Source organism: Columba livia, chromosome 2, assembly GCF_036013475.1.
Source record: "Columba livia isolate bColLiv1 breed racing homer chromosome 2, bColLiv1.pat.W.v2, whole genome shotgun sequence".
In the NCBI taxonomy this organism is placed as follows: domain Eukaryota; kingdom Metazoa; phylum Chordata; class Aves; order Columbiformes; family Columbidae; genus Columba; species Columba livia.
In genome coordinates, this window is record NC_088603.1 from 34,784,922 (window position 1) to 34,812,847 (window position 27,926).

Below are 27,926 nucleotides of genomic sequence, written 5' to 3' on the forward strand. Positions count from 1 at the left end.
CTGAGGACCGAGAGCTCCTCTCTGGCTTCAGCTTCCAGGCAGCAGATCTGCTGAGCTGCTGCTCCCCAGCTGACCCAGGCGACTTCTCAACCCCCGACAAGCGCAGGCCACAAATACCATCACCTGACGAGGAGCCACCTCTCTCGCTTCTTACCCTCACCGTTCCCTGTGTCTGAGCACTCCCCAGCCAGCCCTGCAGCCACTTCCCATGTTTGGCATCCAGCTGCCTTGCTATTTCTGCACACTGCTCCCCTTCATTTTGAAAGAACAAAACCAGAATTTAAATACCCACACTTCTCCATGATTAGATATTAACAGCTTGCTTTACAGAGAACAATTTTCTTGATTCTTCCCAATTTGCCTAGATCACCCATAATATCTTCAGAATTGGAGGGTTATTTGTCAAACTTCAGTGTTTCAGGTCCTTTGTTTCCATTTTACTAAGAGTCTTTCAACTACAATTTATGGATAAAAAGTACTGAGTAATAACCAATAAGTTAGGACTTCTTTTGTCACCAGTTTCCCCAGCATACCATATAAGGCCTTCAAAAGATTTGGATGTGTTTGTGTTTCTTTTAATTACTTGTAAATAGTTTCTGGCATTGACATTCAGAAATAGTTAACAAAGCTGCATTTCACAGGCTTACCCTCTTAAAATTACGACAAACTCTTTTGGTGGCATTGCCTGACAACCAGGATGACATTATTTTTGCCGTCAGGGCTTTGTAGCTCTATTCCTTTTGCTGCGCCAACATCGACATTCAACCAGCCACGTCAGAATTCATTTCAGAGGGCAAAACTTGCCAGAAATCTAAACAAAGTCAATAGTGTTTCTCTCCTTGAACCATCTCGCCACGACTCCAGCAAGTGCCAAAGATGGTGCACGAAAGCGCTGGGCAGGCTCCCTGCTCTGCTTGGCCACCCCAGGTAACCACAGGCTGATTCTCTGGGAAGACTGAGCTCTTCAGATGGACAAACGCTGACTTTATCGCCCACACGGCAACATCACGCCTCGTTTAACCTATATCCAAGGTGACAGAAAACACAGAACAAGACTAGAAAACCACATCTCAATGGAATTAACTTTTATTGAGGGGAAAAGGGGTCTACATGTAGTTGTAGGTTTTTCCATCCATACTTTCAAAACTCCAGAAAAGACTATAAACAAAACTGAATTGTTATTGCAATACAAAAAAAAAGTTATTTTTTAAATGAACAGCAAAATATGTAACTAATTGCTACGTTCAATAAATATCTTTTTGTTCTCCTGTGCCAATTAAGAGGAAATATTCAACCAAGTACAGTAAGAACCCCAGGATTTTTACAGTTTTAACTTCAAATGTTAACCACTGTGTAGCAATACAGAAACTTTATCTGTAAAACAAAGTCTTAATTTTGAGTATACAAGGATCCATTTTCGCAATCAAAGACCAAATTTTACTTTAACTCAAACAGTCTACACTCAAAGAAAAAAAACAACATTAAAAAATGATCCTCTGGTTCATGACTAAGTAAGTTCGTCATTACAGAAAAGGCTCAAAAGTCATTACTTGTTTATCAAAGTAATAGGTAAACATTTTAACAGAAAGATTAACAGGTTACTTGGAAATGCAGGTTTTTATTAAAGTATCTGAGTGTGTATATTACATATGACATGCAAGCTTTAAAAATATCAATGCTCTCTTCTGATTAGTCAGGAGTCCAATTGTTTTTAAAACAAAATAGGAACGACTTCCAAAATGTATCAGCACTTTGGGTTCTCTATCTCATTTTGCTTAAGATGTTTTACTACACAAAAAACTACAACAATTACAATATTTAAGAGTATTACAACAGGATGGAAAACATGTATACTTCAACCAAAAATATGTATATTCTAAACAAACCAAAGACTTGTAAAAGAGTTGGATGGAGGACAAGGAAGGGAAGGATGGGAGGGAAAACAGGAGGAAAGCCAAGATGTGAACTTTGTATTTAAAAATCATGTCCTCAACTGTAACTCTTCCAATCTTCAGTAGCGCCCTGGGGAAAAAGAAAGATAACACAATTACTATGAAGTACTAACTGTACACACATCAACTCAGCGTTGATGTGCCCACACTCAGAATCTCCATTGACAAATAATACTAGCAACGACAAAGTTTAACCCAGCCAGATTCTTTTATTCACTTGTATTTACTTACTCGGACTATAGGAACGGGATCTTGATCGGGATCGGTATCGACTATAGTAAGGCGATGGTGATCGTCTCCTTTAAAAGAAATTAAAAAAGAAACCCAACAACATCCATTATAAAAGAAGCCTTATTCACATCACTTCCACAGAACAGAACCATTTCCTTAGCACTGAAAGACTTGGCTTGCATGAATGATTTCAGCTTTATTTGGCTGTGGCTTACAGTTATTTAACAAATGCTTTTATATTTCTCTATTTGATGTGTTCAAAACTGCAAGATATTCCCAGACACAGAATTTCATAAACTCTCACTAGCCTTGCAAACACAGTAAGTGCTTTTACAGATGCCTGCAATTCTTCTTGAAAAAAGTTCTCTGAAACTAGATAACTTTCAAAACAGTGAGATGGTTATGAAATGTCAAGCATTAAAAATCCCATCTACAAATAACTCCTTTTTTAACAGCACTGGGTGTCAGCTGTCCCTGGTTCTATATACAGCATGGAAAAACGAGTTCCCTTTCTATCTGTCCACCAGATTCACAGGGCACATGCTTGACCTGCTTCAGGTAGCAAAATTAACCCCTTGCTCAACTGCTTACTGTAAATCCAAACTACATTAACACCCAATATTACGACTACTTTAATCCCACAAAACCTAACGTAATGAGGTTCTAACACATCGCAAGGCTGTAAGCAGAACGTTCCTACAAGCTCCATAACATTTCTGTCACCTAACTTTTCATTTTTTCCAACAAATCCCCTGTTTCTACAGAAATTAAATAAAGATTAGGTACCGGTATCTGTAGTCATATTCTTCATATCTGTCATATCCTCTGTCATACCCCCTGTCATAATATGAGTCACGACGACGACCTGCTCCACCACCACCACCTCCTCCACTGCTATTAGGGAAAAAGCACAAAAATTACCTAAGATATCTACTCTTCATCTTGGTTTAAATTATTTAAAAGTTTAAGTGTTCTTGTAAATCAGACACTTAAAACTATGCCATGAAACAATCTAACAATGAAACATTTAAAGAAAAACACCTTCAAAAACCCCAGAAAGCCACCAGGGATTTAAGCCTAATTCCCATCAAAGTCAAAGGCAAGTGGGCACGTTATTTCAGGAAGCTAAAGGTGCATTAACTAACTGTGCTGGATGTACTTTTAAAAAATAACTCCTTCAGTATTTTTTAATAAAGAAAGATACTATTAAATACTACTGTGGTTTATTGCATCTGTGAACCGCAGTAACATATCCTTTGCTTTAATAAATTTGTGGTAAAATACAATTGGTGTAACTAATTTTTTTTTTTTCTTTTACAAAAGCCTATCTGTACCTCTATTTCTTCAACCAGACTCCGAACATTCAGTTTAAATCCATTTTAGTCCCATTACAGGAAATGAGTGAACTCCTTACTGTGTTGGCCTGCCCATATAGATGCCTGGGGTAGGCGTATGTGCTCTCTTGGTGATCGAGTAATCCACCCGAATCCTCCTGCCATCCAGCTCCATGCCGTTTGCATGCTCCATTGCCTGCAAGAGAGACAACAAACAGGGACGTGAAACCTGCAACCTACTGGTAACTATGGAAGGTTATGTACAAAACACATTCTTTTCCATCAGATGAACAAGCACTGAAATGGTTTTATTTAGACTGGTTACTAGTGCCCCACTGTGGCGAATGGCTCATCTGTCCCCTGGCCCCTTTGCCGGCGGTGTTACAAGACTGCCTGCACCGGGGGGCCGGAGTAACGTGACACGCAATCCCTTCTTAAGAGAGCATGGTGCTAACTACTAACACGCTCACCTTCCCTAGACTTTGTCTTCTACCCATCAGAAAGGTAAACTGAAAGCCAAACCAGCTTTCTCTAAAAACCGCATCTTTCCCACCGCCGTCTCTGACCCAGAGGGGACAGGCAGATTCCAAAGCTGCGCAAAACAGTGGCTTCCTGTAGGGTGCATATGGCCGGATTACTGCTAGTCGGCTGCCATTTCACGCTCTCCCAGCCTCCTGCCATCTCCCTTACAAGGACCTACTCCAGCAGAGCTTAGTAAAATGGCGGGTTCAGCCTACATGGATACCTAATTACAACCTTCCTCCCCACTCCCTCTCACAATAGCAGCTCGCTAAAGCGATACACAGAAGGGTCTGTGCTTGAGCAGCCTGTGCCTCCAGACCCGCCCGCAGCCCCTGCACACGCTCACTGGGTGTTCCAGCCCCTGCTTCTCTAGTCTTTGAGAATCAATACAATGGCTTTTCACAAACTCAAAATCATGAAAATACTTTTTCAAAGGAGCACAGCATACTTTTGAGAATTATATTAATGCAATAGTAACTAAAAAAGCCACAAACAAAAACAACAAACAAAACAATCCCACAAACGTAAGAATTTAACAAGCAGTTAATGCTGGAGTTAAAAGCTATTAGAATTTGCAAAGCAGATTTTCTTTGGATCCTTTCATCAGCTACTCTAAGATCTCTGAAATACTAATACACACCACTTAGTTTGTGACACTAAGTACAGCACTTAGCCCAGCATAGATTATTTTCATCTATCATGTGTGGAGAAGAGACACTGTTGCAATATGAAGTTAAAGAACACAACCACTTTGCTAATTTTTAACTGTGAGGAACAACAGACAACCTCAAAATATTAAGTTGCAACTCAAAGCATTTTTTTCTTCTTTTGAATAAGGAAACAACTATTCAGAAATGTAACTTTTTGCAGATCTCTAAGAACTTTATTGAATTAACATACAAGTTATAGAGGAGGAAACAAAAGCCTAACACCCACATGATTTAACTGTGATGTCCCCAAACTCCAAGTGACTGATTATCACTAACCTATTTAACTACACTTAGTTCGTGTTTTAATAATGCTGTTTATACTATATCGCCACCTAGTGAGTTCTGCTCCCATTCAGAAATGTAACAACTACATTTACCAAACTGCAAGGCAGAGCCACAAAGCATTTCAAATCTTTCAACATACACTAAACTATGTTTTGTAAATAAAACATGATTGTTAGCTTTAGTTTCCCAGCCTTGAGACTTCCTTTTAAGTCCCATTCCACAAAGATGATCGAAATTAAAATAAACCCGGGCACACATCCCTAGGAATGCATGTGTGCACAAAACCTAAAAATGAAGGCTGCAAATACCTGGACACAAGATTAGCTTTATGACAAAGCCCATCTTTCTGGAAATGCAATAATATGCAAGCTGTCTTGAAAGGTAAGGAATTCTCTGCTTCGTGGCATTTTTATGTCTGATCAACAACTTGTAGAACAATAAGCTCAGCTGACAAGAAGCCACCTCAGCTCCAGAACATGTGGTAAGTGTCTTATTTAGTTAAAAGAACAAACACCTCTTAAAAAGGAAGAGTTGATATAGAGTACCGAGAAGAGGAACATCCCAGCAAGACAGATAAATAAATTTTGAGAGCTGATGGTTTGTTTTGGAAGTACCAAGTTTTACATTTTAGTGGACAAAGATTAGTTCATAGTTATCAGTCTGCATGAAACTCAGACATCCTGGTCCTGGGTCACATCATCTAATGACCCACACAATACTAAAACTTAAGTTTTCTTAGCTTTCAACAGCTGTCAGCAATAACTACCAACTAATAAATAAATAAATAAATAAATAAATAATCTTTTAATAGAGATACAAACATAATGAAGGCTTTTATAGTTTTGTCTGCACTCCCAACTGCAGAAAAGCCAAAACTTACAATAAGCCATTATGATTCCAATGATACTCAATAGTATCACTCACATTCAGTCCTTAGCAACTGGAAATTCCTTCCACAGATGTTTTCAAATTCTCTGCGTAATTTTTCATGTTCAAATTTAAAATCTTTGAAACAAAGTACTTAAGCTGACATCAGCTAAAAGCTGCTGTGATATGACCAAAAGCCCTATTTGAAAACATGGTTTCAAACAAGCAATACAACAGTATTTCTTCTGCACAAAGGCTGTAAAAATATATTGGTCATTCTAATTATTGACATTTTTGTAATTCCTTTAAAGTTAAAACAGTTTATAATAAAGTTTTGGATTTTACAATTCTGTTAGACTAGCATGTCATATTCAAAAATTTCAGCTTGCTTTTCTTGCTGTTTTTGGGTACTCATGAATGCTGTGTTAAGAACATTCAAACGTCAAAGGGAAAAAAATTGCACATTTGCTCTAACAATGCAGAAGACATTCTCAAATACTGTTTAAAAGATAGAAGTGTATTTTACAGACCATCAAATGAAATATTTTCAAGAGAAAAATCAAATTACATTGGGGTTTAAGACACACAATACCCTCTCAGGAGCCTTTAACAGTGCATTTTTATTTCAACCTGGATTTTCTTCCAAATATTTAAATATTGTTAAAAGACTTGCAATATGACAGTAAGCAAGCAAGCCAACAGGATTTCTACAAACATGCGCTATTAGATTTGCAAGTTCTAAGGAAAAAATGACTTTGTAGGCCAGAAAACACATCTGCATGTTTGCAGTCAGAAAACAGAGAATAAGGATTAGAAATGGCACAGGTAATAATTCAATCTCAAAATTACAGTTTAAATCTAGAGCAGTCTATCCATAATGACATAACTCCTTCAAATTATTACATGTAAGGTGTTAGTTTAACAAAATGAGTAGTTCCAAAACTACAGGATCATGATCTCTGGTGGCTCAAAGCAGTCAGTATTACATTTAACATATTTTGATTTCATATTTACTACAGTATATGCCGTTTTCTACACGCATCAGCATTTCTGTAGAGTAAAACAAGTTTGGAAACGCAGAACTTTTAATTGTGTGGATAAACTTACACAGGTCACTGGTTATTAATTAAGCGATCAAGAATTCACTGAAATAAATCATATTGTTTCAGTCTGGATAATGCCACAAAGGGCAGCTTCGATAAGGAAACAATGTGGGAAATTTCTGCAGCCTGTACTGTAGTGACTGGCAGACGGGAGGAGAAGGGAGGGAGAGAACTGCACTGCAACAGAATCCAAGGTACCATATGCATTCTACAAAAGATCAAGCCTTCATTTCGACTGCATCTGGCTGCTTTGTATTACTTCAATAATGTGACATCACTACCAAGTAAGTACAAATTGAATACACTCGAATAGTCAAACATGAGCAATATATGTTTGGACTCATGTTTTTTGGAGGGTTTCTTGTTTTTGCCACCAATGAAAACATCCTCTCCACTGTATCACAGGTACAGCATGAGATGAAGACACATAGTAGATTAACTTCCCCCCCCATCCCCTGTATACTGATATCACTGTTTCAGGTCTGGATTTAATGAGGACACCTGAAAGGACAGTCTGGGGGGGGAAAAAAAAAAAAAAAAAAAAAAGAGTTGAATAAAGAAATTAAGAAACCAATTTTTCTTTACACTTGCTGCAGTCTGCAAAGTTGAATTCAAGTGTCTCTATTTCACCTTTGCAAGAGAATCAATTTATATTCTCTAGTCTGAGGTTTTCTTTTAAAAAATAGTATTAGAATAGTATTAGAATATTGTCAAATTTCTGAGCTTAAACAAACATCAATTGATTAAATGTTTTCTCTTTAAAGCATACTTTAAAGAGTTTCAGAGTCAAGAAATACAGGATTTTAGAGAACCAGAATGAGTAACTGGATGTTTCTGCAAGTATTAGTAATTTCATGGTGTTTCAGAACCTCCAGAAGTCTGTAACTTGTAATTATAAACATTTGGGACCTTCCTGTGTTCTTATCCAGGATTATAAAGGTTATCATCCTTTATAATTATCCAGGTTTTGATACCACAAACAATACTTAAAGCATTTCTTCAACAACCTATGTGAGAAGTTTTGGTCAATAATGATGCTTCTAAGTTGGTGTGCTTCCGTCACAGATTAAATTACCTGCAAATTAAAGTAACCTCCCCTGTTATTATTTTGGTCTTCGGCAACCGAATTACATTAATAGTTCGGTTTCCCTTGATTGCTAATGAACACTACTTCAGAAAACGGTTTTGAAAGACACTCAAAACTATAAAGAGCATCTAACTAGCATTAGAAAGCTAGAAAATTCCATTTTGCCAACAGCTGCTGTAGTTAATGCTTCTCAAAGGAATTACTGCTACAGACACATAGTACATTCCCAGTAGCCTCAGTTTAAACAACAACTAAGACTTCATATTCTGAGTTACTGAAAAGCTGGAGAGCAGCATATGAAATCCCTGGTCACTGTAGTAAGAATCACCAGCACTTCTTTACTCATAATCCTCTCAATTTAGTGTTAACTCTGAGATAATCAATACACCCTTTAATGTTTTTGTTTTTCCTCACTCCAGTACATAAAAGTTTGTGTTCCTCTAAACACAGGAAGAAAATCCTAATGTGACAGGCAGGTGAATATCCTCTACAATTTAGCAAAAATATTGCAAAACTGCAATACTACGACACCGCCTAAATGCCAGCATTGTCAATACTGAGTACTATATAAAAAAGAATGCCAATTGAGAGAAACAGGGCTCCAACAGATGTTTACAGGTCCTGCCTTTTGCATTATGTTGCACATGTGGTTCTGAAGACATAGTAGAAGGGTGACCAACATAGGAGAAGACACTGCAACGCATAAGGGAAAAATGCAGTACCAAACATTTAGAAAAGGTGGGCTCTGTTTCTTTTTTGTTTTGTGTGGTTGTGGTTTGTTTTGTTTTTTTAGGAAAAGCAACAAAATTTCACAAAAAATTAAAAACACCCATAGGAGAATGCTCTCTCTTCTAGAAAAACGTAGGTAACACAGGCTTGTCAAATAGGCTTTGTCTGAACAAACACACCAGAAGAACATTAGCACAGTAAAGGCTCAGATTTTCTGGACAGATAAATGTCAGTCCCCAACATTTATTGTCTGCTATCATGTTTTGATCTAAAGACAGTGTTCAAGAGCATCTTTAGTATAGGTCAGAACATAACCTAGGTCCAAGTGCTATCTTGCAAACACTAGACCATTGCAACAAAAGACGTTTGATAGAAAACTAACCTTCTGTCAGACCACAAAGTTTTAGGTCAATCTCAGTAAAGTTTAAACAGAGCAGAAGAGATTCCACAGGAAGTCTCCCTTAGCATGGACACATGTACCAAACATCCCTTCCCCAGTCCAGTTGAGGTGGAATGACTGAAGCTACTGTGATGCTCTGACAGCTGCTCTACCCAGCAGTTACCAGAAGCAAAACCTCTGCTTCTCTTTGTAACCAAGATGCTCATAAACAGCTAACAACAAGGTTGCTATGGTGTCATAATACATCTGAAGTTCTGGAAGTCTAAAACAGTTTAAAATAAACTTTATTGCTGGTCCTTTTTTTAGGACACTGCAAAATATCACCTTTAAAAAAATGCTATTTTACATTGCCTATGGATGACCATCCCATTATCCACACTGACAATTCAGAATGTCTTTAACTCCATATGCAGCTAGCAACATTGCATCGCTTAGTTTCAGAATCCTGACACATACTGACTTTTAAAACAACTCAATAACTGACTTGATGTGTAAGAACAGTAACCAGGGATCACAAAGATCCTAAGGGATTTCAGCTGCAACAGAATCCACGCAATACCAACACCAACCTATCTTAAACCAAGTTATGGAAGTTTAAAAAAAACATAATTCATTTGGTGTCAAATTTTAGTATTAACAGTGTTTGAAAGCATGTCAGCTCAGAGGCTCCCCAGTATTCCTTCTCCTGGAAGGACAATTGTGAAGATAATGGAAAATACACATTTTTCTGGTAGAGTTCTACACATATCTAATCCATCTATGACTGCTTTAAGAAGACTGGAATTTAGTTCAGCATCTCATCTAGAGTTTTATATTCTCTCTATTCAGAGGCTTAGGGTGTTGGGGTTTTGGAATGGTGTTTAGTTTGTTTGTTGGGGAGGGGACAGGGGGAAGTGTCTGTTGTGTAGTTTTGCCTTTTAAGAGGAAAGGCATTCTGTCAGTTTAACCCCAGACTGCAATCAAAACCACAAGAGCTGCTTGCTTGCTCCCTCCCTCCACTCCCCAATAAAGGAAAAAATGGAAAGGTAAGGGAGAAACTCATGGATTAAGATAAAACCAGTTTAATAAAATAACAAAACAATACTAATATACATAAAACAAAAATAAAACAAAATAAGTGATACTTAATGCAATTCCTCCTGAACTCTGTCTGAACTGAGCAGCCAGTCCCAGGAATAGAGCACCCTGGTCCCAAACAGCCAATTCCAGCAAGAGCAAAACCCAAAAAGGCAGAAAGGCCCAGTGGCCACTGAAAAACAGTAGAATGGCAAAACACTGAACTAAAGGAACTCCTGAGTGGAACCCAACTGAAGTGAAGGAGAACCAGAACAGACCTCCACAGCTGGAAAACCTGACTCTCCTTAAATATGAAGCATGATACTAATGGCATGGAATATTCTCATTGATCAGCCTGGATGTCCATCAAGGCCTGTCCCATCCATGTCCCCCTTCCTACCTTCCTCACACCTGCAGAAAGAAGGTTCAGAAAGACCTTGGCTCCTAGAAAACAACTAAGGTAACAGTTGAATTCTTACATTCTCTCTGTTCCAACTCAAAAACACTGGAAAGTTACTTGAAGAAAAACATTAATTCTGTCCTGGGGTGTTATCTTATTATTCTCACCTAAATCCAAATAATAACCGTGCTAGCTGCAAAAAATAAGTTTCTAACTGCCTGAAGAAACCAGCACAGGTATTTACTCAGAACAAAAGTAATTCAAGTGTCATTGCTTTTATGCATACTCAACTTTCCAGATTTGATCTATCTTGCACACAGTGAACTACTTCAAGGCCTTCAATGTTCTCCTTCAGGGCCTGTGATGGGAGTTTCACACCTAAAACTATATCCCCTTATTTCTATACTGGCTGCCACTTATTGCCATCTTATAATCTGCTCTCAAAGTCCATGAAATTGAACAAAATAAACAAGTGTTTTCCCTGTCCTCCTTGCCAAAGTATTTCAGTTATGTAAATTCCAAATGTTGGGAAGTTTTCCATCCTTTCCCCCTCTTCACACACTAGCCCAGTGGGAAGAAAAAAAAAAAAGTTTAATTACACTCCCAATTATTCCAGTTCCTGCTTAAGGTGCTCGTCTTCATTTCTGTACATTTCTGACTGCAAGTAATATCCTTTTTTTTTTTATTTGCATTCCAGTTTTTGTAGTATCTGCCAAAACAGCTTTATACTAGACAAATTATTTCATGCTATTTACACGGAACATTTTAAGAAATGCATGGTGTCATGCATGACCATTGCTCGTGGCAACTAGGAAAAAAGCCCTACTTCTAAAGACATCTGAAGCTGTAAAATAGGCAAGACTGGCATATGAATGTAACAAGAAATACTGTGCAAGTATTTTGTATGTTATACGCTCTACAAAACAGTCACATTTTCAAAATCCCACTGAAGATGGATATACAGCTATCCACATTAAATCCTCTCTCAACCTGTCAAAGTGATAATGGGAAAATAGAGAAGGGACACTAAAGGAAGTTTTGTGTGTTTTTACTTATGCCTATAATCTGCAACAAAAACTCGTATATATCTACAAAACCTACTCTTCCCGTTAACTGATTCTGTTGCATCACACCAGAAATCAAAGAGCAGAACTGAGTCTAGTCCAGCCAAGTCATCCATTAAACACTTTTTTCTCATTAAAACATCAATTAGCAGAGCTTTTATTTTTCAGCTACTTATAGTAGATTCCACAGCTGTCATCCCCTCTCCCTTCAACACTGAGAAGAGTCATATTCAAACGTTATGAATGTACTTATCTAATGTAAACAGAATCAAACAGCAAATGTGAAACATCTGCCTAAAACCATTAATCCATACATAAGCAAGGTGCTTAAAGTTTGTGACTCTGCTTGCCCAAGAAAAAACTCTGCACTGAAGGCTCAAATTAAAAAAAAAAAAAAAATTGAATCTTTACTTTTAACAGCAATTTCATCCACAAACTTCTGCAAATGTAGTAAAGTTCACAGTATCCTTACGCAGGTAAAAAAAAAGTACTGTTTACTGTGGTGAACCATAATACAGGCTGCTCTTCAGATTCTGTCATTCTTCCCTTACAGATCAATTATACTAACAACTTGGTCCAGCTGTAAACAGCTGTGTAACTAGCAAGGTCACTGACCAAGGCACAACTCAAGATAAAACCCACCATTTTTCAAATTCACAATTACATGCTTTTAGAGAAGAAAACTGAATCTTCTGAATTTTGATATATACAGAAAATTACTTTGAAAAATTAACTTTCATAGTACTTCAAAGACACTAGAGGCTTCTATGTCTGAAGATTTATATTAGTCTGTTACTTCAAAATGAAAATAAAAACACAACATCAGTGATTCAATACAGACAGCTCATACTCAAAATCTGCCTAAGCATCTGAGCATTGAACTAAAATGCTTCACCTGTTTAAAAGTGCCATGGTTTAACAAGATATTTGAAATTAATCTCACTGAGAGAACCTGCTAGTGAATACACAGTCAAAAATGTTGTGGGTTTTTTTTTTCAGAGATATCCATAAAGACACAGCACAAGGAGCACAACTGTTAAAAAGGACTAAAGCATGAACTTACTTCTTTAGAATCATCAATTCTCTCAAAATAAACGAAAGCAAATCCTCTTGATCGTCCAGTCCGTTGATCATAAACAACATTGACACCAGTCAAAGGTCCGTAACGGGAAAAGACTTCACGCAGATCTCTCTCAGTAGTATACAAACTGAGACCAAACACTCCAAGACACGTATTAGGGTCTGGATTAGCCTGGTAAGACAAACATTGAACTCCAATTAAGTTTATAAAAAAACAATTCTCACAAAAATTTAACAATTGTTAATTTTTTTAATCCGAAGAAACCTAAACACAGTTTATTACGAAGTTTAATACTTCATCAGTTATCATTCCAATCATGAGATATTTTAAAAAAGCAACTACTTTAATGATTTTTATTTTAGAAAAAGACAAATATTAATTTATCATGTTGGTGAAAAACTCAGTTAAGAAAAATTGGGCATTCTGTTTACAGAAAAATTATAGAATAACAGGAACCTATTTTATTAGTATTTCACACTCGAATGACCAACAAGCTGCAAACACGACAGACAAGTCTGCACTAATTATGGGTCAGGCAACCTGAGCTCCTGCTTCGAGCCTTTCTGCACAGTCACCGCTGGTACTAAAGAGCCCACGCTGCCTCCAGTCACATACACAAAATGCATTTGAGCTCCTAAGTATGGACAGTTAAACTGTAATTTAGCTTCTATCAAAACTTCGCCCCTTCAACATTTCCTATGCAACTATACTGGAAGTCAATATTTACATTTGAAAGTTCATCTCTTTCCACTTGTAAACTAGATTAAAATCACCTGCTTCTTTCATCTAGACAGCAGCAAGTGCTGAAGGCCAGTTCTGTGAAACTGTAATCCAAAAGTGCACACACTTTTCTGCAGCACGACTCGATTCTTTAACACAATGTGGGATACAGACCTACTTAAAACATTTCACTTAAACTAATGGAAGTCAAATATGAAATTGTACAAGGTACAATTTCTCTTTTAGGTTCAGAGTTTCTCTACAAGCCAGGGGGTTCGTGTAATGCCAATTCCACTGTAAGAATTATTACGATAAAAATTAACATTTTTTCAGGTAAGCTTCTGGCAGCTGTTACATTAGATGCAGTGACTTTAAATGGCAGCAACAGGCATAGGGATTTACCGGTTTTGCTAAAATAACAACTGGAAGCTGGTGCAGTTGAAATTTGTATTTCAGTTTCAGATTTTCAAAGCCACTGATGCACTCTAAGTTATGCCTCAGTGTTTGCCTTTCAGCTTGATTCAAAGAATGAATAGGTTTAGGTCTTCCGTTGCATTCTTTTCAGAGCTTTTGTTTAGGAATGCATTGCAAAAATAAAATGCTCAAACTACTCATATATTTGAAGTTTCTTTCCATTTGTCCAAGTTCAAACTTTTAAGACATGAATTTTCTACAATTCCTTATTACAGATGAAGAGCACAACAAAAACTGGCAGTTTGTCATTTGAAGGTTTTAATTATACAGGTTTAGGTTTCCTTTTTACTCCATATTTCAATCTATCTGATGATTCAGTGGCATTAACAGCTATACTCATTTTATTACTGAAACCCTTGTTAGCCTCATGAAATCTCTGTGTCTTTTAAATCAGCTTGGAGAAGCCCGTCCCCACAGTACATCAGTGTTATCCTTTTTTGAACATCCCACTTACGCTTAAACCCTCTTATATTTTTCTGAGGCCAAGAGAAGTACCAAGAATCTGTTTGTGCACCCCAAGCGACAGGTGACAGCTACATCACCACTGGAAGGACTGAACTGACTGCAGAGGACTATAACAAGCTTTTATGTCAGGTTTTTGTACTGCCTCCCCAACAACACAGTACAGAAGCTCTCTACAAGACCAGAAGTGTCAAAACTACCAATTTTCCTGGTGTCCTCAGGACCTTACTATTTAGGTGATTCAACTCTGCTTGATTTGAGTTTCATTTTGACAACTCTAGTACTCCGTAGAATTAATGTGAAATTCACTGTGAAAACAAGTTTTTGTGTTTCACAGAATCATTTCCAAAATGCTTTCTTCACAAAGCAAAATATTCCAATATTTCCTAGAGTAGTAAAGCGGATTCATTCATCTTTCATTAGGAAACCTACTAACCCTTCTGAAGTTCAGTTATTCCTGCCAATTATTCAAGACATTAGATTAATATTTACTACATCATGATTACACATAAAAAGTTTATCTACGAACGTTGCTTCACAACATCTTCAGCCACTGTATGTTAGCACTGCTGTAGTCTTGCCTCTTTCCATACTCTTGTTTTCTCCCTCGCATTTGTATTACCTGGTCCTGATGAGCTGTTTCACCAAGATAAGCCTGCAAAAAAAATCTATACTCTTTTTTGACAGGATTACTAAAAAATTCAGATAAACTAAACCAGATTAAAACTAAAATTATCAGAAAAGTACAACGGCCCTCACCAAGAAAGAGGCAGACCTGCATTTAAGAGCACTCATCTAGTTCAGCCTGAAGTGATGTGGAACCAGAAGCTAAGGCACTGAAAAGGATTATAAAGAAGGCAATTGGGAGAAATCTCTCAGAATTAAGATTAGTATCTTAAGTCTTGGCTGGTGTACCTATACTTCCTTGTGTCCATATAGAGATACTTCTAATTTACACTTTGAGAGGTTTACTGATCCTTTTAATAATGAATTATTTTCTAGTCTATTAAGATTTACACATTAGTTAATAACACATGGGTTTATTTCTTCAAGTTAAACTAAATTAATTACTCAGATGTATAAAATCACAAGCAACCTTCAACATTATATGTTGTGTGTTATAAGCAAATGAACACTTGAGAATTTTCTTCTTTGGCTCCTCTAGTCAAACTTATCAACAGTGTCAGGTTGCAAGCATGCACAGAAAAGGTCTCGTTTTTGTGAAAGGTACATATGCTGGGAACTGTAACAAAAAAAAAATAATCAGAAGGGTTCAACTTCTAGCGCAGATGGAAGCAGATATCACCCTATCTGCACATACCAACTTGCAATGGTATGGTTTTCAATTAATTTCTACAACCGCGCTGCTGGTTGCCAGACCCAGGAAATAAGTGCCTAGCTGTAAGGGCAGAGATTGCTCCCCCTGCCCCCAAATTCCTGTATCCTCCAGTGACAAGACAGCAGGTCAAATTCAGCTTGCAGGTAACCTGCACTACAGTGACATATGCAGTAATTGTTTTTTTGATACTCAGCCTTGATGAACATGACATACTCTGCTGCCAGTGTGCCTTCTCCTGTTGGACATTGGAGAATGACTACGGCTCCTTCGACGACGGTATTCTGGCGTGTATGATCTGCTTCGAGAACGTCTCCTATGGGAATGAGAATGGGAATGGGATCTGGAACGAGTGTAACGTCTGTGCGAATGTCTTCTGGACCTGGATCTTCAACAAAGAAAAAACTTTTAGTCAGGTCATATGCACATCACATACTGAATTGTAGGCCTTACATTTCCTAGAGAAAAGTTTTTTTTAGAGGCTCTCTACAATTAAAATATCTAAGTTTCTTCTACTTTGGACATCTAAAGACTGCTCAGAATGCTAATAAACTTGCTCAGTAGCATAATTCTTAACTTTGTGAGAGTGCTTCTGGCATACAATGAGGATTATATTCATGACAGTTTTTGGGAAGTTCAAACTTTAAACTTGTATCAGTTTGACTGCACATGTAACTAACGCTTGAACAATGATACAGAAACTAGATATGCCACACTGTAAAATACTGTCTTGTCTGAAAAATAGCACATCAGTATCTACAAATGAAGTTCACCTAGGCTTTAAAATTAATAAAGACCAAAAAAAAAAAAAATCTGCTTAATTCCTCAAGCATTTTTTTTGCTCACGTCTAGCCAATGTTAAGCTCAGTTTTAAATAGGCATAATTCCATCAAAGCTGCATGACTTCTTATGGATGTTACATCTCAACAACAGGTAGTTAGTTATGTGGCTAAACATTTCACAAAGAGAAGCTATAATATATGGCTGAACTTTTGGAATTCAGAGCACAGCAACTCTTTTTCAGCTGACCTAGTATAAAGTGTCTAAGTAGGGAAGACAAGAACTGAGGAGGAGGAACAACATAATATTATGCAACTTCTCTTCCCCCTCCAGAACTACAAATGCTGTTTTCTGGCTTCTCTCTCTCCACTGATGAAAGAGGGATTTGGTAGCTCTCCCCATTTTCACCAGTATGATGGTGCAAGGGAAGAGAGAAGATATGTAGTATAAGCCATGTAATATCTATGACATATTTAGACAAAAAAAGACAAACACTCCTCCTCTGTTCTGAGCAAGCTCTGTCAGAACAGAGAACTGTAAAACTTTGCCTCTGCGCACACACACTTTGGTTAGAAAAGGACAGAGAAAGATATGTGCAACATCAAAAAAGGCATTTAAATCTTAAAGCTCCCACAAATCAAGAAGTTATCCACATCCAATATAAACCATAGTACTGGGATTTTGTTTTTAAAGCCTTCAATGAATGAATGTCAAGGATTTCCCCAAGTAGCATCTTCCAACATTTCCAACAGGTACAGAGCTTATTCCTTTTATCTAACCCAGACTACCTTTGCTGCCATTCTCACTTGACTTTTTTCCTAAAGGAGAGGTCCACACAAGAGTTCCCTCCCAAAAGATTCTGAGGGAAGGAGGCAGGAACTTTTATAGAATTGAGATGCAATCCCTTCTGTTTCTTCCAGAAGGGATAAGCCTACAAATTTTAGTTGTGATTTCTACATTTCTTCTTCTATTTATATCTATATCTATGCTTTATTACTCACGGAATCTTCCCCTGACCCTATCCACCTATACAACTGCTAACATGCAAATTAACATAGCCCTGGTTAGTACACCCCAGGAGGTTTGTAGTTTTTAAAACAAGGAGAAAAGAAATCTCACCAATGTAACAAAAGAACAGACATAAGCAGTAACACTGAATTAACATGAATAACTTCCTGTACATACCTTGATTTTGATCTTGACCTAGAGTGCGATTCAGAATGTTTGGAAGCTCTCGATGGACTCCGAGATCCTGACCTGCTCTCCGATTTTACACGAGCAGGACTCCCAGCTGGAGATTTTGACTGGGAGCGAGACTCCTAACAAAAAAGACAGTATTAAAAATGGTATTGGTTGTATAAATGCCTAACTCCTAACATTTAAAGTACAGTAACTCTATTATATTGATTGCTCCTGAAAAACAAATGGTTAGGCAATACCCTCCAAAACAAATTTCATTTTGCTAACCCACTGTTAATATTGTATGCTTTCCTCAAACAGGTCCCTGCTTGAACCAGATCACCAATTCTCTATTAACTATGTAATCATGCAAATTCATCTACAACTTGATCATACAGACACTGGAACATAAACCATACATTTACTTAACCTAGGACCCATTCATTCTTCCAGATTCTTTTAATTCTACTTCACTCTTGCTTTCTACTTTTCTTCATTCTTCATTGAGTTTTTCATTTTTCATACTTCGTGTATTCTTCCCCAATTCAAACAATTCATTATAGCCTTAAAAAAACATTCAAGTGCTTCTATCTGACCAATCTTCTGTTCAATTTTTTCCCCCATTCAATTTTAATTTTCTGATCTTTAATACTTTTCATTAGCCTTCTTTTATCTTGATTTATCTTCCACATTCTTGGAAAAAACTCTTCAATTTCTTCACGAACATTAACCTTAATGGAAAAAGAACATTTAGTATATTTAAGCACGTGGGGATTATAAAACTCTGCTGGAGTTCAGATGTTATCTACCAAATTGAAAAACCAGCAGGTAAAGTGAAAGAAACTATTTTATAAAACAACTTAAAAAAAAAAAAATCTTTAAAACTATATATAAGTGTCTATGTTCTAACAACAAGCTTACTGAGTTTTCAGTGGTTTACTGTATTTTCAAAGCTACCCTCCTCCCCTCTCAGATTTTTTTGCAAGATACATAGATACACTAAAAACTAATTAGCACAAGTATATGAAAGTATTGATATCAATAACTGTGATTTCCCCCCTAAAATAATAACTATGCACTTCTCAGTATTGAATATCCCAAATTCTAGTCCTACACATTATTACTAAGACACTCTCAGTTCAATAGAATGGCCAAAGATTTCCAGTCAAAACCTTTCTATGCACATACTTACTTGCATAATACATGTACACGGACATATGCAAGAAAAATTATTTTTGTTCTTATTTTTTCTTCCTCATTGTTATCCTGCTTTCCTTGCATACAACTTAATCCATATAAAACATGATATATAATAGCACAGTTCAAAGCAATCCAGTAAAATGCAGGAGGGTTTTTTTCTTGCATGGTAATGCATGCAATAAAAAAAAACCCTGGGAAAACAAGTAAACAGAGCAGGTTAAGATTTCCTTACATTTTCCAGTGCACAGCATTTCTAGGGAGCTCAGCTAATTAAAAAAAAAAAAAAAAAAGAAACAAAACAAAACAACACCCTACTGAACAGTATGCTATATACATCTGTAACTCACAAAAAAATGTGCAAAATTCTTAATGAAAAAAATACATAGTAATTTCCCCTCCCATAAGTGTTACATTTCGCGTTCATTTGCATAATTTCTCCTCCCGCTTGTTTTTCTCAACTTATTTCTTACTCCGCCTATGTCCAGATTTGCATTTTCTTTTGCAGTTAAATTCTTCAGTACTTTGGCATGAAGTTCTTCTCAAAGGATGCTGTCCTCACATTTCAAGACAATAAATCTAACAGAAATGGAACCTGAGAGATTCCTTACTAACAAGTATTACAGCTACACTACCTTTCCCCTTTACCTCAACAAAAAGGGCAACCGACACATGGACAGTGTCACTTATTGGGATGACAGACCTGCCCAACTTATCAAGGAAGCCCAAATTCAAAGCTTGGTTGTGACACATGGACCATATAATCAAGTCTGCATTACAAGTTACCCTTATTAAATTGACTATCTGCTGATCTGGCTACACAACTTTCACCAAAATAAAAGGTTGTAAGTGCACTTAAATATTACCACATCTTATCTGCCATTTTAATTATTACATTTGAAATCCACTGTTCACTATAAAAATAAATAATTTCCTTTTATAATTCCTAACACACTTTTTAATCATCTTGCCTCTATTTTTGTATTCTTCACAGTTGGAAAGCCTCCTTAATTCTTCCCTTCACACTTCATCCCCTACAACAATTAACAATTATCAGTTTCTCTGGGAATTATTTCTACTTTGCTCCCTAGTAAAAGTGATCAGCACTACAGAGAAACATTTAACATGACATCATTCAGATTTTAAAAACATCCTTCAATAAAAAACCCAAAGAATTTACCCTCCTCAGTCACTCCTTCATGAGGATATTGTGTTGTCCATACTTTTTACATTTGAAAGAGCAATTCTTGAGCAACAAAAACTTTCTAAACTTAAATGAAAAAAAAAAAAAAAAACCACACCCACAAACAAACCACAAACAAACCACAAACACCCACCACACCAGATACTGCACGATCTAGAAACGTTGGGAGATGACAAAAATACTGATGACCCAATCACTCCCATACAATGCAAAATTTAGCTTAGTATCCTTATCTATTCAACTGAAGCATCTTATGACACCATCCAGAGAGTATCTAACAGTATCAGTTATGACAATGATCTGTATTAAGTTGCCAAAAGCAAACTTTACATAACTTCATGTTGGTCAAGTCCTTTTGGAACTATCTGTTTAAGACCTTTAGAAGCTGCACTCACAAACATACAGCTTTGAAACTGGAGTGACAGAGGTGACAGTACATTCTTGAACACTTCAAACTTCCTCAAAGTAACTGTAGATGTAAACTGCAGGTAAAGAGAGATTACCTGTTAGCAGTTGCATACTGTGTCTGTCATTGGCAGGCAATTACATCTCTTCTGATGCAACAAAGATCGCCTAGTTATAACTCCTACAGTGCTTCAAAAAGAGAGACTAAGGGAATCACAATAATCTGCAAGAGTTTAAGGACTTAAGGATGACACTGAACAAGTACCTAATAAGATCTGTATCAGCAAAATTATAGGCAGCATTTAAGAGATTCAGAGCTTCAAGGAGTAACAAAGGGAGATTTTAAAGACTTTTGCTCCTCTACTTTCTATTAGAAAGAAATAATTAGAAAGATATATCTTAGTCTATATCATAGACAGACTCAATTGTTCTGCATAAACAGTTTATAGTCATTCTGCACAATGAATGAGAAAATTAAGTAGTTAACCCCATTCTTAGTACCTCATCTTAAACAACAGAAAACAGACACCTTTATTAACCAAAACATTAAAATCTCTCAATTCTCTACTAGACTTTAAGCAATCTAGACATTCTGATCTTAACTTCATAATTATCAGAGAAATTAACTTAATTACTGCTTAAGAAAGACTAAAATGTCTCTCTGGATCCTCAACATTTTCATTTCCTTCTGTTCTAAAGATCCCTACTCATTCAAGGGCTACAGATAAGGCTGCAGGTCTTAACTCAGCTTCTCATCCCACAACTATCTTACAAAACACTATGTATTTTAATGCCTTCAGCTTTATTATGCAATGATCCAGGCATTACTTTCTACCCTTACAAATGTATAGGTAGACACTTAGTGTGACCACATCAAACTATCTAGACTTGTTGTCTCTACAGCCTGTACAAAGACAGCTGACTTCCTAATATTTTTCAGATCAGACTTTCCTTTCAAAACAAATGCTACATCTCTCAGTAACACTTTTCCCATGGCAAACCTAATACCACCACCATCACACAAAAAAAAAAACTCACCTAAAAAAAAATTGTTAACCATAACAGCATGCTTCCTTTGAATACAATGTGGCGGCTTCCTCATGCACACATTGGGAGATGGGATTTATAATTCACCAAGATGTGGACTTGGAGCCAAAAAAAAGAAATCACTGTAGCTTCTGTTACTGATTCTCTGGATAAGATGTACAGCTAAAAGCATTTTAAGAGCACTGTAGAGCATTTTTCATCCTTTCTATCTTTTCTCTTCCTAGAAAGAACAACACAGAAAGTAGTATGGAAAGGATATTCCATGCCCCCCATTACCTCATGTAAACCCAGTTACTGAGCAACTATCAACAACTTCAGATGATCCAGGTGAGCACCATATCAGTCATGTCAATGCGTTTCATCAATACTGGTACAACTGTTTAAACCATGTAACTGATCCAAGTTATGTTTACCATTCATATTCCTCAAATCCTTCAAAAGAAATGCTACTTGCCAATATAATTACTATTTTAAAAGCACTGAAAACACCTCTATGCAAAGTAGAATTGCAGAAGTCTTCAAGAAGTACCCTCAGTTTTTCACCTATCGTGGGAAGGTATGATAAAGAACATCAGGGGTGGGGCAAGGAAAGATAAAATTGTTCTTTCCTTCTGTCCCAAACTTGCCATACCTTACCCCACTTCACACCTTACCATTTCAGAGTACAACAGAAAGGATATAAAAATTTAATGTGAGACGCTAAATAAAAAGAACTGAATAAGCTTGAATTACTCTTTCTACAGCAAAGCATGAGAAGTGAAATGGGAAGAAAAAAAAAAAAAAATCAATTCATGTTCACTTGACTTTGCTAAGAAGAAATAGACATGGGGTGAAAAAGGACATGCCAACAAGTAGTCTAGCAGTACCATTAAGCCAGCAAAATGATACTTCAGACTCTACAAAAATCCTGCCCAAACTAGAAAAAAATAAATGAAGCCCAGCTTTATAAATGGATAGAAAAATATAAACAGTCAAAAAAGAAACAGAAATTCAGCAACAGCCTACATTCACTGCATAAAACTGTCAACTTAATGATGTCTCATTTATGAGAAAGGACAAGATTACATTTTAACCACTGTTTTGACAGGAATCTACCAACTTTCCCTGGAACTCACAAGAAAAGTTAAATATTTTTTGCTTCATACTATGCTCTGTCACTCTATACTAAAAATAAAACTGACCCCTTAAGTAGCTGTTCTTCTGTAAATATTTCAATAGTGTATCCAATAAGTTTCTGTATAAAAAGCAAATCATAAGTTGTGCTATCTTGAAGACATGTACAGTTTAAATGTTACCAAGATCAAACTTCATGCATTTCTTGATAATACTGCCCTGATTAAAAAAAAAAACACCCAAAAAATAAGTTAATAGAAAGCTTCAGCAATAAACTTTTTAAAATTACAAGTTCATCTTCTCACTGAGGCTTGAAAATATGCCTTGAGGGAGGGTTCTGTAGTCACTCCATCACATATGGAAGACAGGAAATGGTATTTGTTTTCAAAAAGAGAAATCTTCCCAGTCACACGGTCCAGAACAATCTAGAATTTATTAAGCTTGATTAAAAAAAAAAAAAAAAAGAAAGAAAGAAAGAAAAAGAAAAAATAAAAAATAAAAGGAAAGAAAAGAAAAGAAAAAAAGACTTCCAGAAAAGGCCTCCTTTCTCACAATGGTCATTAGAAACCACAGGGTGATCACAGCACTATCCAAGTGAATGCAGAACTCCTGCGCATAAGCAGACTGCCATGCCTGTATTTCAAGAGGTACATAAAGCAATGTGCCTTCCTTTCCACAGACGTGGCAGATTGCCACTATAGCAGAGGCTGGATACAATAACTAAACAGACTTCCCTCCCACTATTATTTTTCCCAAATAAATGATTGCAAAGTTTATCAGATTTAGGTAGCTAACATTATAACACATATGAAATTAAGTATTTTGCCTACAAGCTTCATGAAGCAAATGTAAGACACGTTCACAGTTAAGCTAATCCAAAAACCACTTGCACACATATGAACTATGCAGACATCCTTTAACAAAATGGCTCACGTGCAAAATAGTATATTTCTTCCAGTGTTTTATTAGACTGAGATCACTGTAATTCTGCACAGAGGAAGAAGCATCTCACTATAACGAAGACAAACAATGTGGAGTTCTAAAATGGAATTCTATCTTTGTTCTGATAAAGTTTCATCTATTTAGACAAACAGCATACTAATATCAGTAGAAAACTACCAAACTTTTAAGATTACAGAAATCAAACATTATCAGAAGCTCAAAGAATAACTGACCAAAGTTTCAAACGGAGCTTCTGAAGTGCAGGTTTGTTCAGACCCCAACCTGTTCACTGCACTGGGAAACGTGTCAATAAATTTGCATCACAGAATGTGTACCGCTTGAACAATGTCTTGCTACAAATAATTACAAATGTGAAAGGGAATAAGAGTTGCCTATCATCTGACAGCAATAAAAGATAAAAAAGCCACACCTGTCTGACCTGCTCACAAAGAACATCCAATGGTGATAAAAATCCTATGACTATAGCATATCCACTATATTTCTAATTCTTCTGACAATTTCCTTCCATTAAATCACCATGCTTGCTTGGGGGGTGGATTTCTTCTGTTCAACCAGCCACATTCTTAATACAGAACTTGCTTAAGTTGAAACAAAATGACACAGAGTAGATGTTAATTAGTCTGAGTATATTTGATTAACATTTGCTTAAAAAAAGGCCAATGAAGAAATAAGGGAGCTTAAGAATAAAAAGAAAACTCTACAATGTCTACAATGATTGCACTGAACACTTCAGAAATGCAAGTTATTAAACAACACAAATTATGAGTCTCATCGGAAAGTTATTTCCACGATTATTCTAAAATTCCTTTTCAGATTAATTAACATATGATTTTAAAACCATGAATTAGAGGCAAAGCATATCCATGGACAGTATTTTAACGCTGCTACAATAAGCTTTTAAAAAATCATTATCATACTATGGAAAATTTTTTTAAATTAACTGAATTATCGTTACTTGTATATGAACAATTTTTCTTCATGAAGTAGCAAAACAGGAACACACTTTCTAATTAATATCTGTTTAAGAGAAAACTTCATACATAACAATATGCACCTTCATATTGGCATCAGACTTTATCACTGCTTGCAAGAACTTAATACTCTCTCAGTTCCAGGTGCCTGCATGTAGCAAACTGAAGCACCAGGACATTCCATGTGTAACAGAGTTCTATCAAGCCAGGAACAGCAGATCAAACACTAAAGCAGAAACGTTACACATGCTTCATTTTACGCCTGCAAGCACTTTCAGTGATAATGAAATATGAAATGTTACAGTCTGAAATATTGTTCCTTATTTCAAGTATTTTAGTAGCATCAACAACAAAAAGTATTACTGAAGAAAAAAAAAAATGAACTGCTTACAAGTGTTTTTCATTAGTAGAACAAAACCCCAAAACTATAAATGAATCAGGTACTTGTCATTATGTTCAGTTATAAAAAAATACCAGTAGACAGGACACTGCCACATGTCAGATTGACTGAAAAATTCCAGTGTTAGGGAGAGAAAAGTACAGAAGTTTTCCAAATGAAGACTCAACATGGTCAGTAGCTCTTTCCAACAAGTAAATTTTCCATCACACCCAACCCCCCCCACAAAAAAAAAAAAAAAAAAAAAAGAGGCCAACTAAGAAGTAGCAATAGTAGCAACCACAGGAACTGCTATGTAGGGCTTTTCACACTTCACATACTCTCAAAACATAATTTTATTTCTACACTGGGCAGAAGGTGGTGTGCAGAAATACTGAAACCACACAGTTTTATCAGCTTTGTAGCAAGAACAACAGATCCACCAAGGAACCTAACACAAATGTTCTGTGGATGAACCCAACATAAATACTTCCTAACAATAAACCACAGTGGTAATACATACAATAAAATAATAAAAACCCCATAACTCTTATTGTAAAATGGAAAACTGAAGTAAAAATTAAATTTTTAAAAATTAACAAAGCATACCTGTTGCTCAACTTTCTCAGACTTAGTTGGTTTTCATTTCAGAAATTAGTTTACTGAGCTGAAAAGAGCTTAGCAATATAGCCATCTTTGTCCAGGCAATCAGATTTTTGTTCACCTCACCTGAGGAACCAGCAGTAATCACTGCACATCTAGGTACAGCACTGCCAGCCTAGGGTATGTGTTTGGTTTGTTTCTACTAACACTACAAAAGGGTAACAATATTTGTGTTAAAATAATTATTAGAATATGACACTGATCTTCCAAAATTTTATTGCTTGTTTCCCCAGACAGTAATCCTACATAACGGCAAGGCTGCTGCCACTGGTTCATCAGAGAAAGGCACCGAAAGAATGAATGCTCAGGTGTTCCTCTAAGGCAGGGGTGTCAAACTTCATTTTCACCCGGGGCCACATCAGTCCCGCGGTTGCCTTCAAAGGGCCAAATGTAATTTTAGGACTGTATCACCGTAGGTGTCTTGCCTTTGAAGGCAACCGTGAGGCTGATGTGGGCCCCGATGAAAATGAGTTTGACAGACCTGTTCTAAAGCATCTCTTAAAGAATGAACAAAAAAAAACCAAAAACAAGCCAAAACACCAATTCCGCAAAATTAAAAAGTAAACACTGATGGAGTGAGGACAAAGCACACATTTCATTCCTGTTTCAAGCAGCTTTTAATCTCTGCTTGCCCTGATCATAACTAAGGGGGGGGGGGGGAACCAAAAACCAACAAACAAACCAAACAACACATTAAAAATGGAAGGGTCCAGTCATACGTGTACATAAAAAAACGCAGCAATGAGAGGGAAGATAAAAGAAACCGGCCTAACCAGGTTACAAAACCATAGCAGCTCGTTGAAAGTCTTCAGCTGCGTGATCAATGAGTTCCAACGCTTCAACAACGAGGGCCGAACCTCCCGATGGCTTCGGGAAGCCTGGCCCGAGGGAATTCCCGCTGCGGGCGGGCGGCCAGAGGCAGCAGCGCACCTCTCACAAAGCGCCCCGTCCCTTCTCCCGGGCGGGCGGAGGCCGCGGCCACACCGCGCGGGCCCACGCTCCCCCAGCCCGGGCCGGAGCCGGCACTGCCCGTGGGACGAGCGGGGCGGGGAAGGGCAGCGGGCCCGGGGCCTGCACCCGGCCGACCGGAGAGGGCCGGGACAACCTCGGGACCACGGGAAGGAAAGAAAATAAAGAGAGAAGCGGGAAGAAACGCGGGGCTACCGCAGCACCCTGAGCCCTGTTCTGCAAGAAAAAAGGTGCGCTGGGGGTTAGGGCGAACGCGCAGCGCCAGCGCTCGGGGCCCGCACCTCGGCGGAGGGGGATGGGGACGTGATGGGAGAAGGAACTGTGTGAGGGTGCAGACACGGAGCTCAGCTCCGGCTGGGCCAGCGCCTCAGCGCCGGGTCGGGGGAAAGAAAAAAAAAAAGGAAAAAGAAAAAAAAAAAAAAAAAAGAAAGGGAGATAAAGAGAGACGTGATAGCCCACGGCCCAGCCGGGACTTAGGCGCCTGAAGAAGCCATTTTAGAGACAAGCTGCGTTGCCCCCAGTCCCCCCGGGCTGGAGGAAGCAGAGCACCCCCGCCCACTCTGCCCCGCTCAGGTCACCCCTCTCTGCTCGGCCCGGGCAGGGACGGCCACTCACCCTCCCCTCGAAGTTGTTCTCCTCCACGTCGCTCATGTCGGCAGAGTCCTGGCCACGGGGCTGGGCGAACGGGGACGCTAGTCCCGAGCAGCAGCTGTACCCGCGACCGCTACCACTGTTACTGTTGCTGTTATTATTATCGCTACCGATATCGCTACCACCTCCCCCCTCCAGAGCCTCCCAAACCGCCTCCCGCAGCAGCGCAAAATGGCGCCTCCGCTCCGTCTGCGCCCGACACCGCGCGGAGGGCGGGGCCCGCCTGGGCCCGCCCGTTACAAAGGAGGCGCCGCCGGCGGGACAACGAGCGGCCGCTGCGATCAGCTTTGGGGGGGCCCGCTGCGCGTGCGCAGCTTCCGCCCCGTGCGCTCCTCGACCGGTAGGGGGGCGACCCGCTTGCTCGCGGCAGCTCTCGGGGGCGCGCCGCCGCGGGAGCGCGGGGCTGCCCGCCCCGCCGCGTACAAAGGCAGGGGCCGTCGCCAGCGCTGTCGCTGTCGCACGTCGCGACGATCAACCTTCTCATCTGTCAAGATGACCCCCACTTCCCCCGGACCCGTTCGCTTCCCCGGCACGTTCTCTGCAGGAAATAATCTTAAAAGTTAATACTTTTAGGTGCCCGTTATCAGTGATGGGT

At 38.1% G+C, this 27,926-nt stretch overlaps 1 protein-coding gene across 7 annotated transcripts; it reads right to left on the reverse strand.

Annotated features, from left to right (window-relative positions):
* Nucleotides 1-1,070: 1,070 nt before the first annotated feature.
* Nucleotides 1,071-27,578, reverse strand: TRA2A (transformer 2 alpha homolog). 7 transcript variants are annotated; one of them, XM_065051315.1, is made up of 10 exons: nt 27,296-27,522; nt 21,617-21,845; nt 18,192-18,503; nt 17,779-17,912; nt 16,030-16,201; nt 12,804-12,992; nt 3,598-3,713; nt 2,970-3,077; nt 2,184-2,251; nt 1,071-2,022 (listed from the first exon to the last, which is right to left on the reverse strand). In XM_065051315.1, the coding sequence occupies exons 5-10, from the start codon at nt 16,060-16,062 to the stop codon at nt 2,012-2,014; spliced, it is 525 nt and encodes a 174-aa protein (XP_064907387.1). In that variant the 5' UTR covers nt 16,063-16,201; nt 17,779-17,912; nt 18,192-18,503; nt 21,617-21,845; nt 27,296-27,522; the 3' UTR covers nt 1,071-2,011. The 7 variants fall into 7 exon arrangements, with proteins under 7 accessions (XP_064907387.1, XP_064907386.1, XP_064907388.1 ...); XM_065051314.1 differs by lacking the exon at nt 21,617-21,845 and having other exon boundaries at nt 27,296-27,566; XM_065051316.1 differs by lacking the exons at nt 21,617-21,845; nt 27,296-27,522 and adding an exon at nt 20,677-20,796.
* Nucleotides 27,579-27,926: the final 348 nt, after the last annotated feature.

What these genes read in the sequence shown, in the direction of transcription:
- TRA2A (XM_005510921.3), bottom strand. Translation starts at nt 27,331, where the DNA reads ATGAGCGACGTGGAGGAGAACAACTTCGAGGGGAGG. An exon ending in AGGTCAAGATCAAAATCAAG is followed by an intron (nt 16,202 to 17,778) that starts GTATGTACAGGA and finishes TCTTTGTTGAAG; the next exon opens with ATCCAGGTCCAGAAGACATT. An exon ending in GAAGGCACACTGGCAGCAGA is followed by an intron (nt 12,993 to 16,029) that starts GTATGTCATGTT and finishes TTGTCTTACCAG; the next exon opens with GCTAATCCAGACCCTAATAC.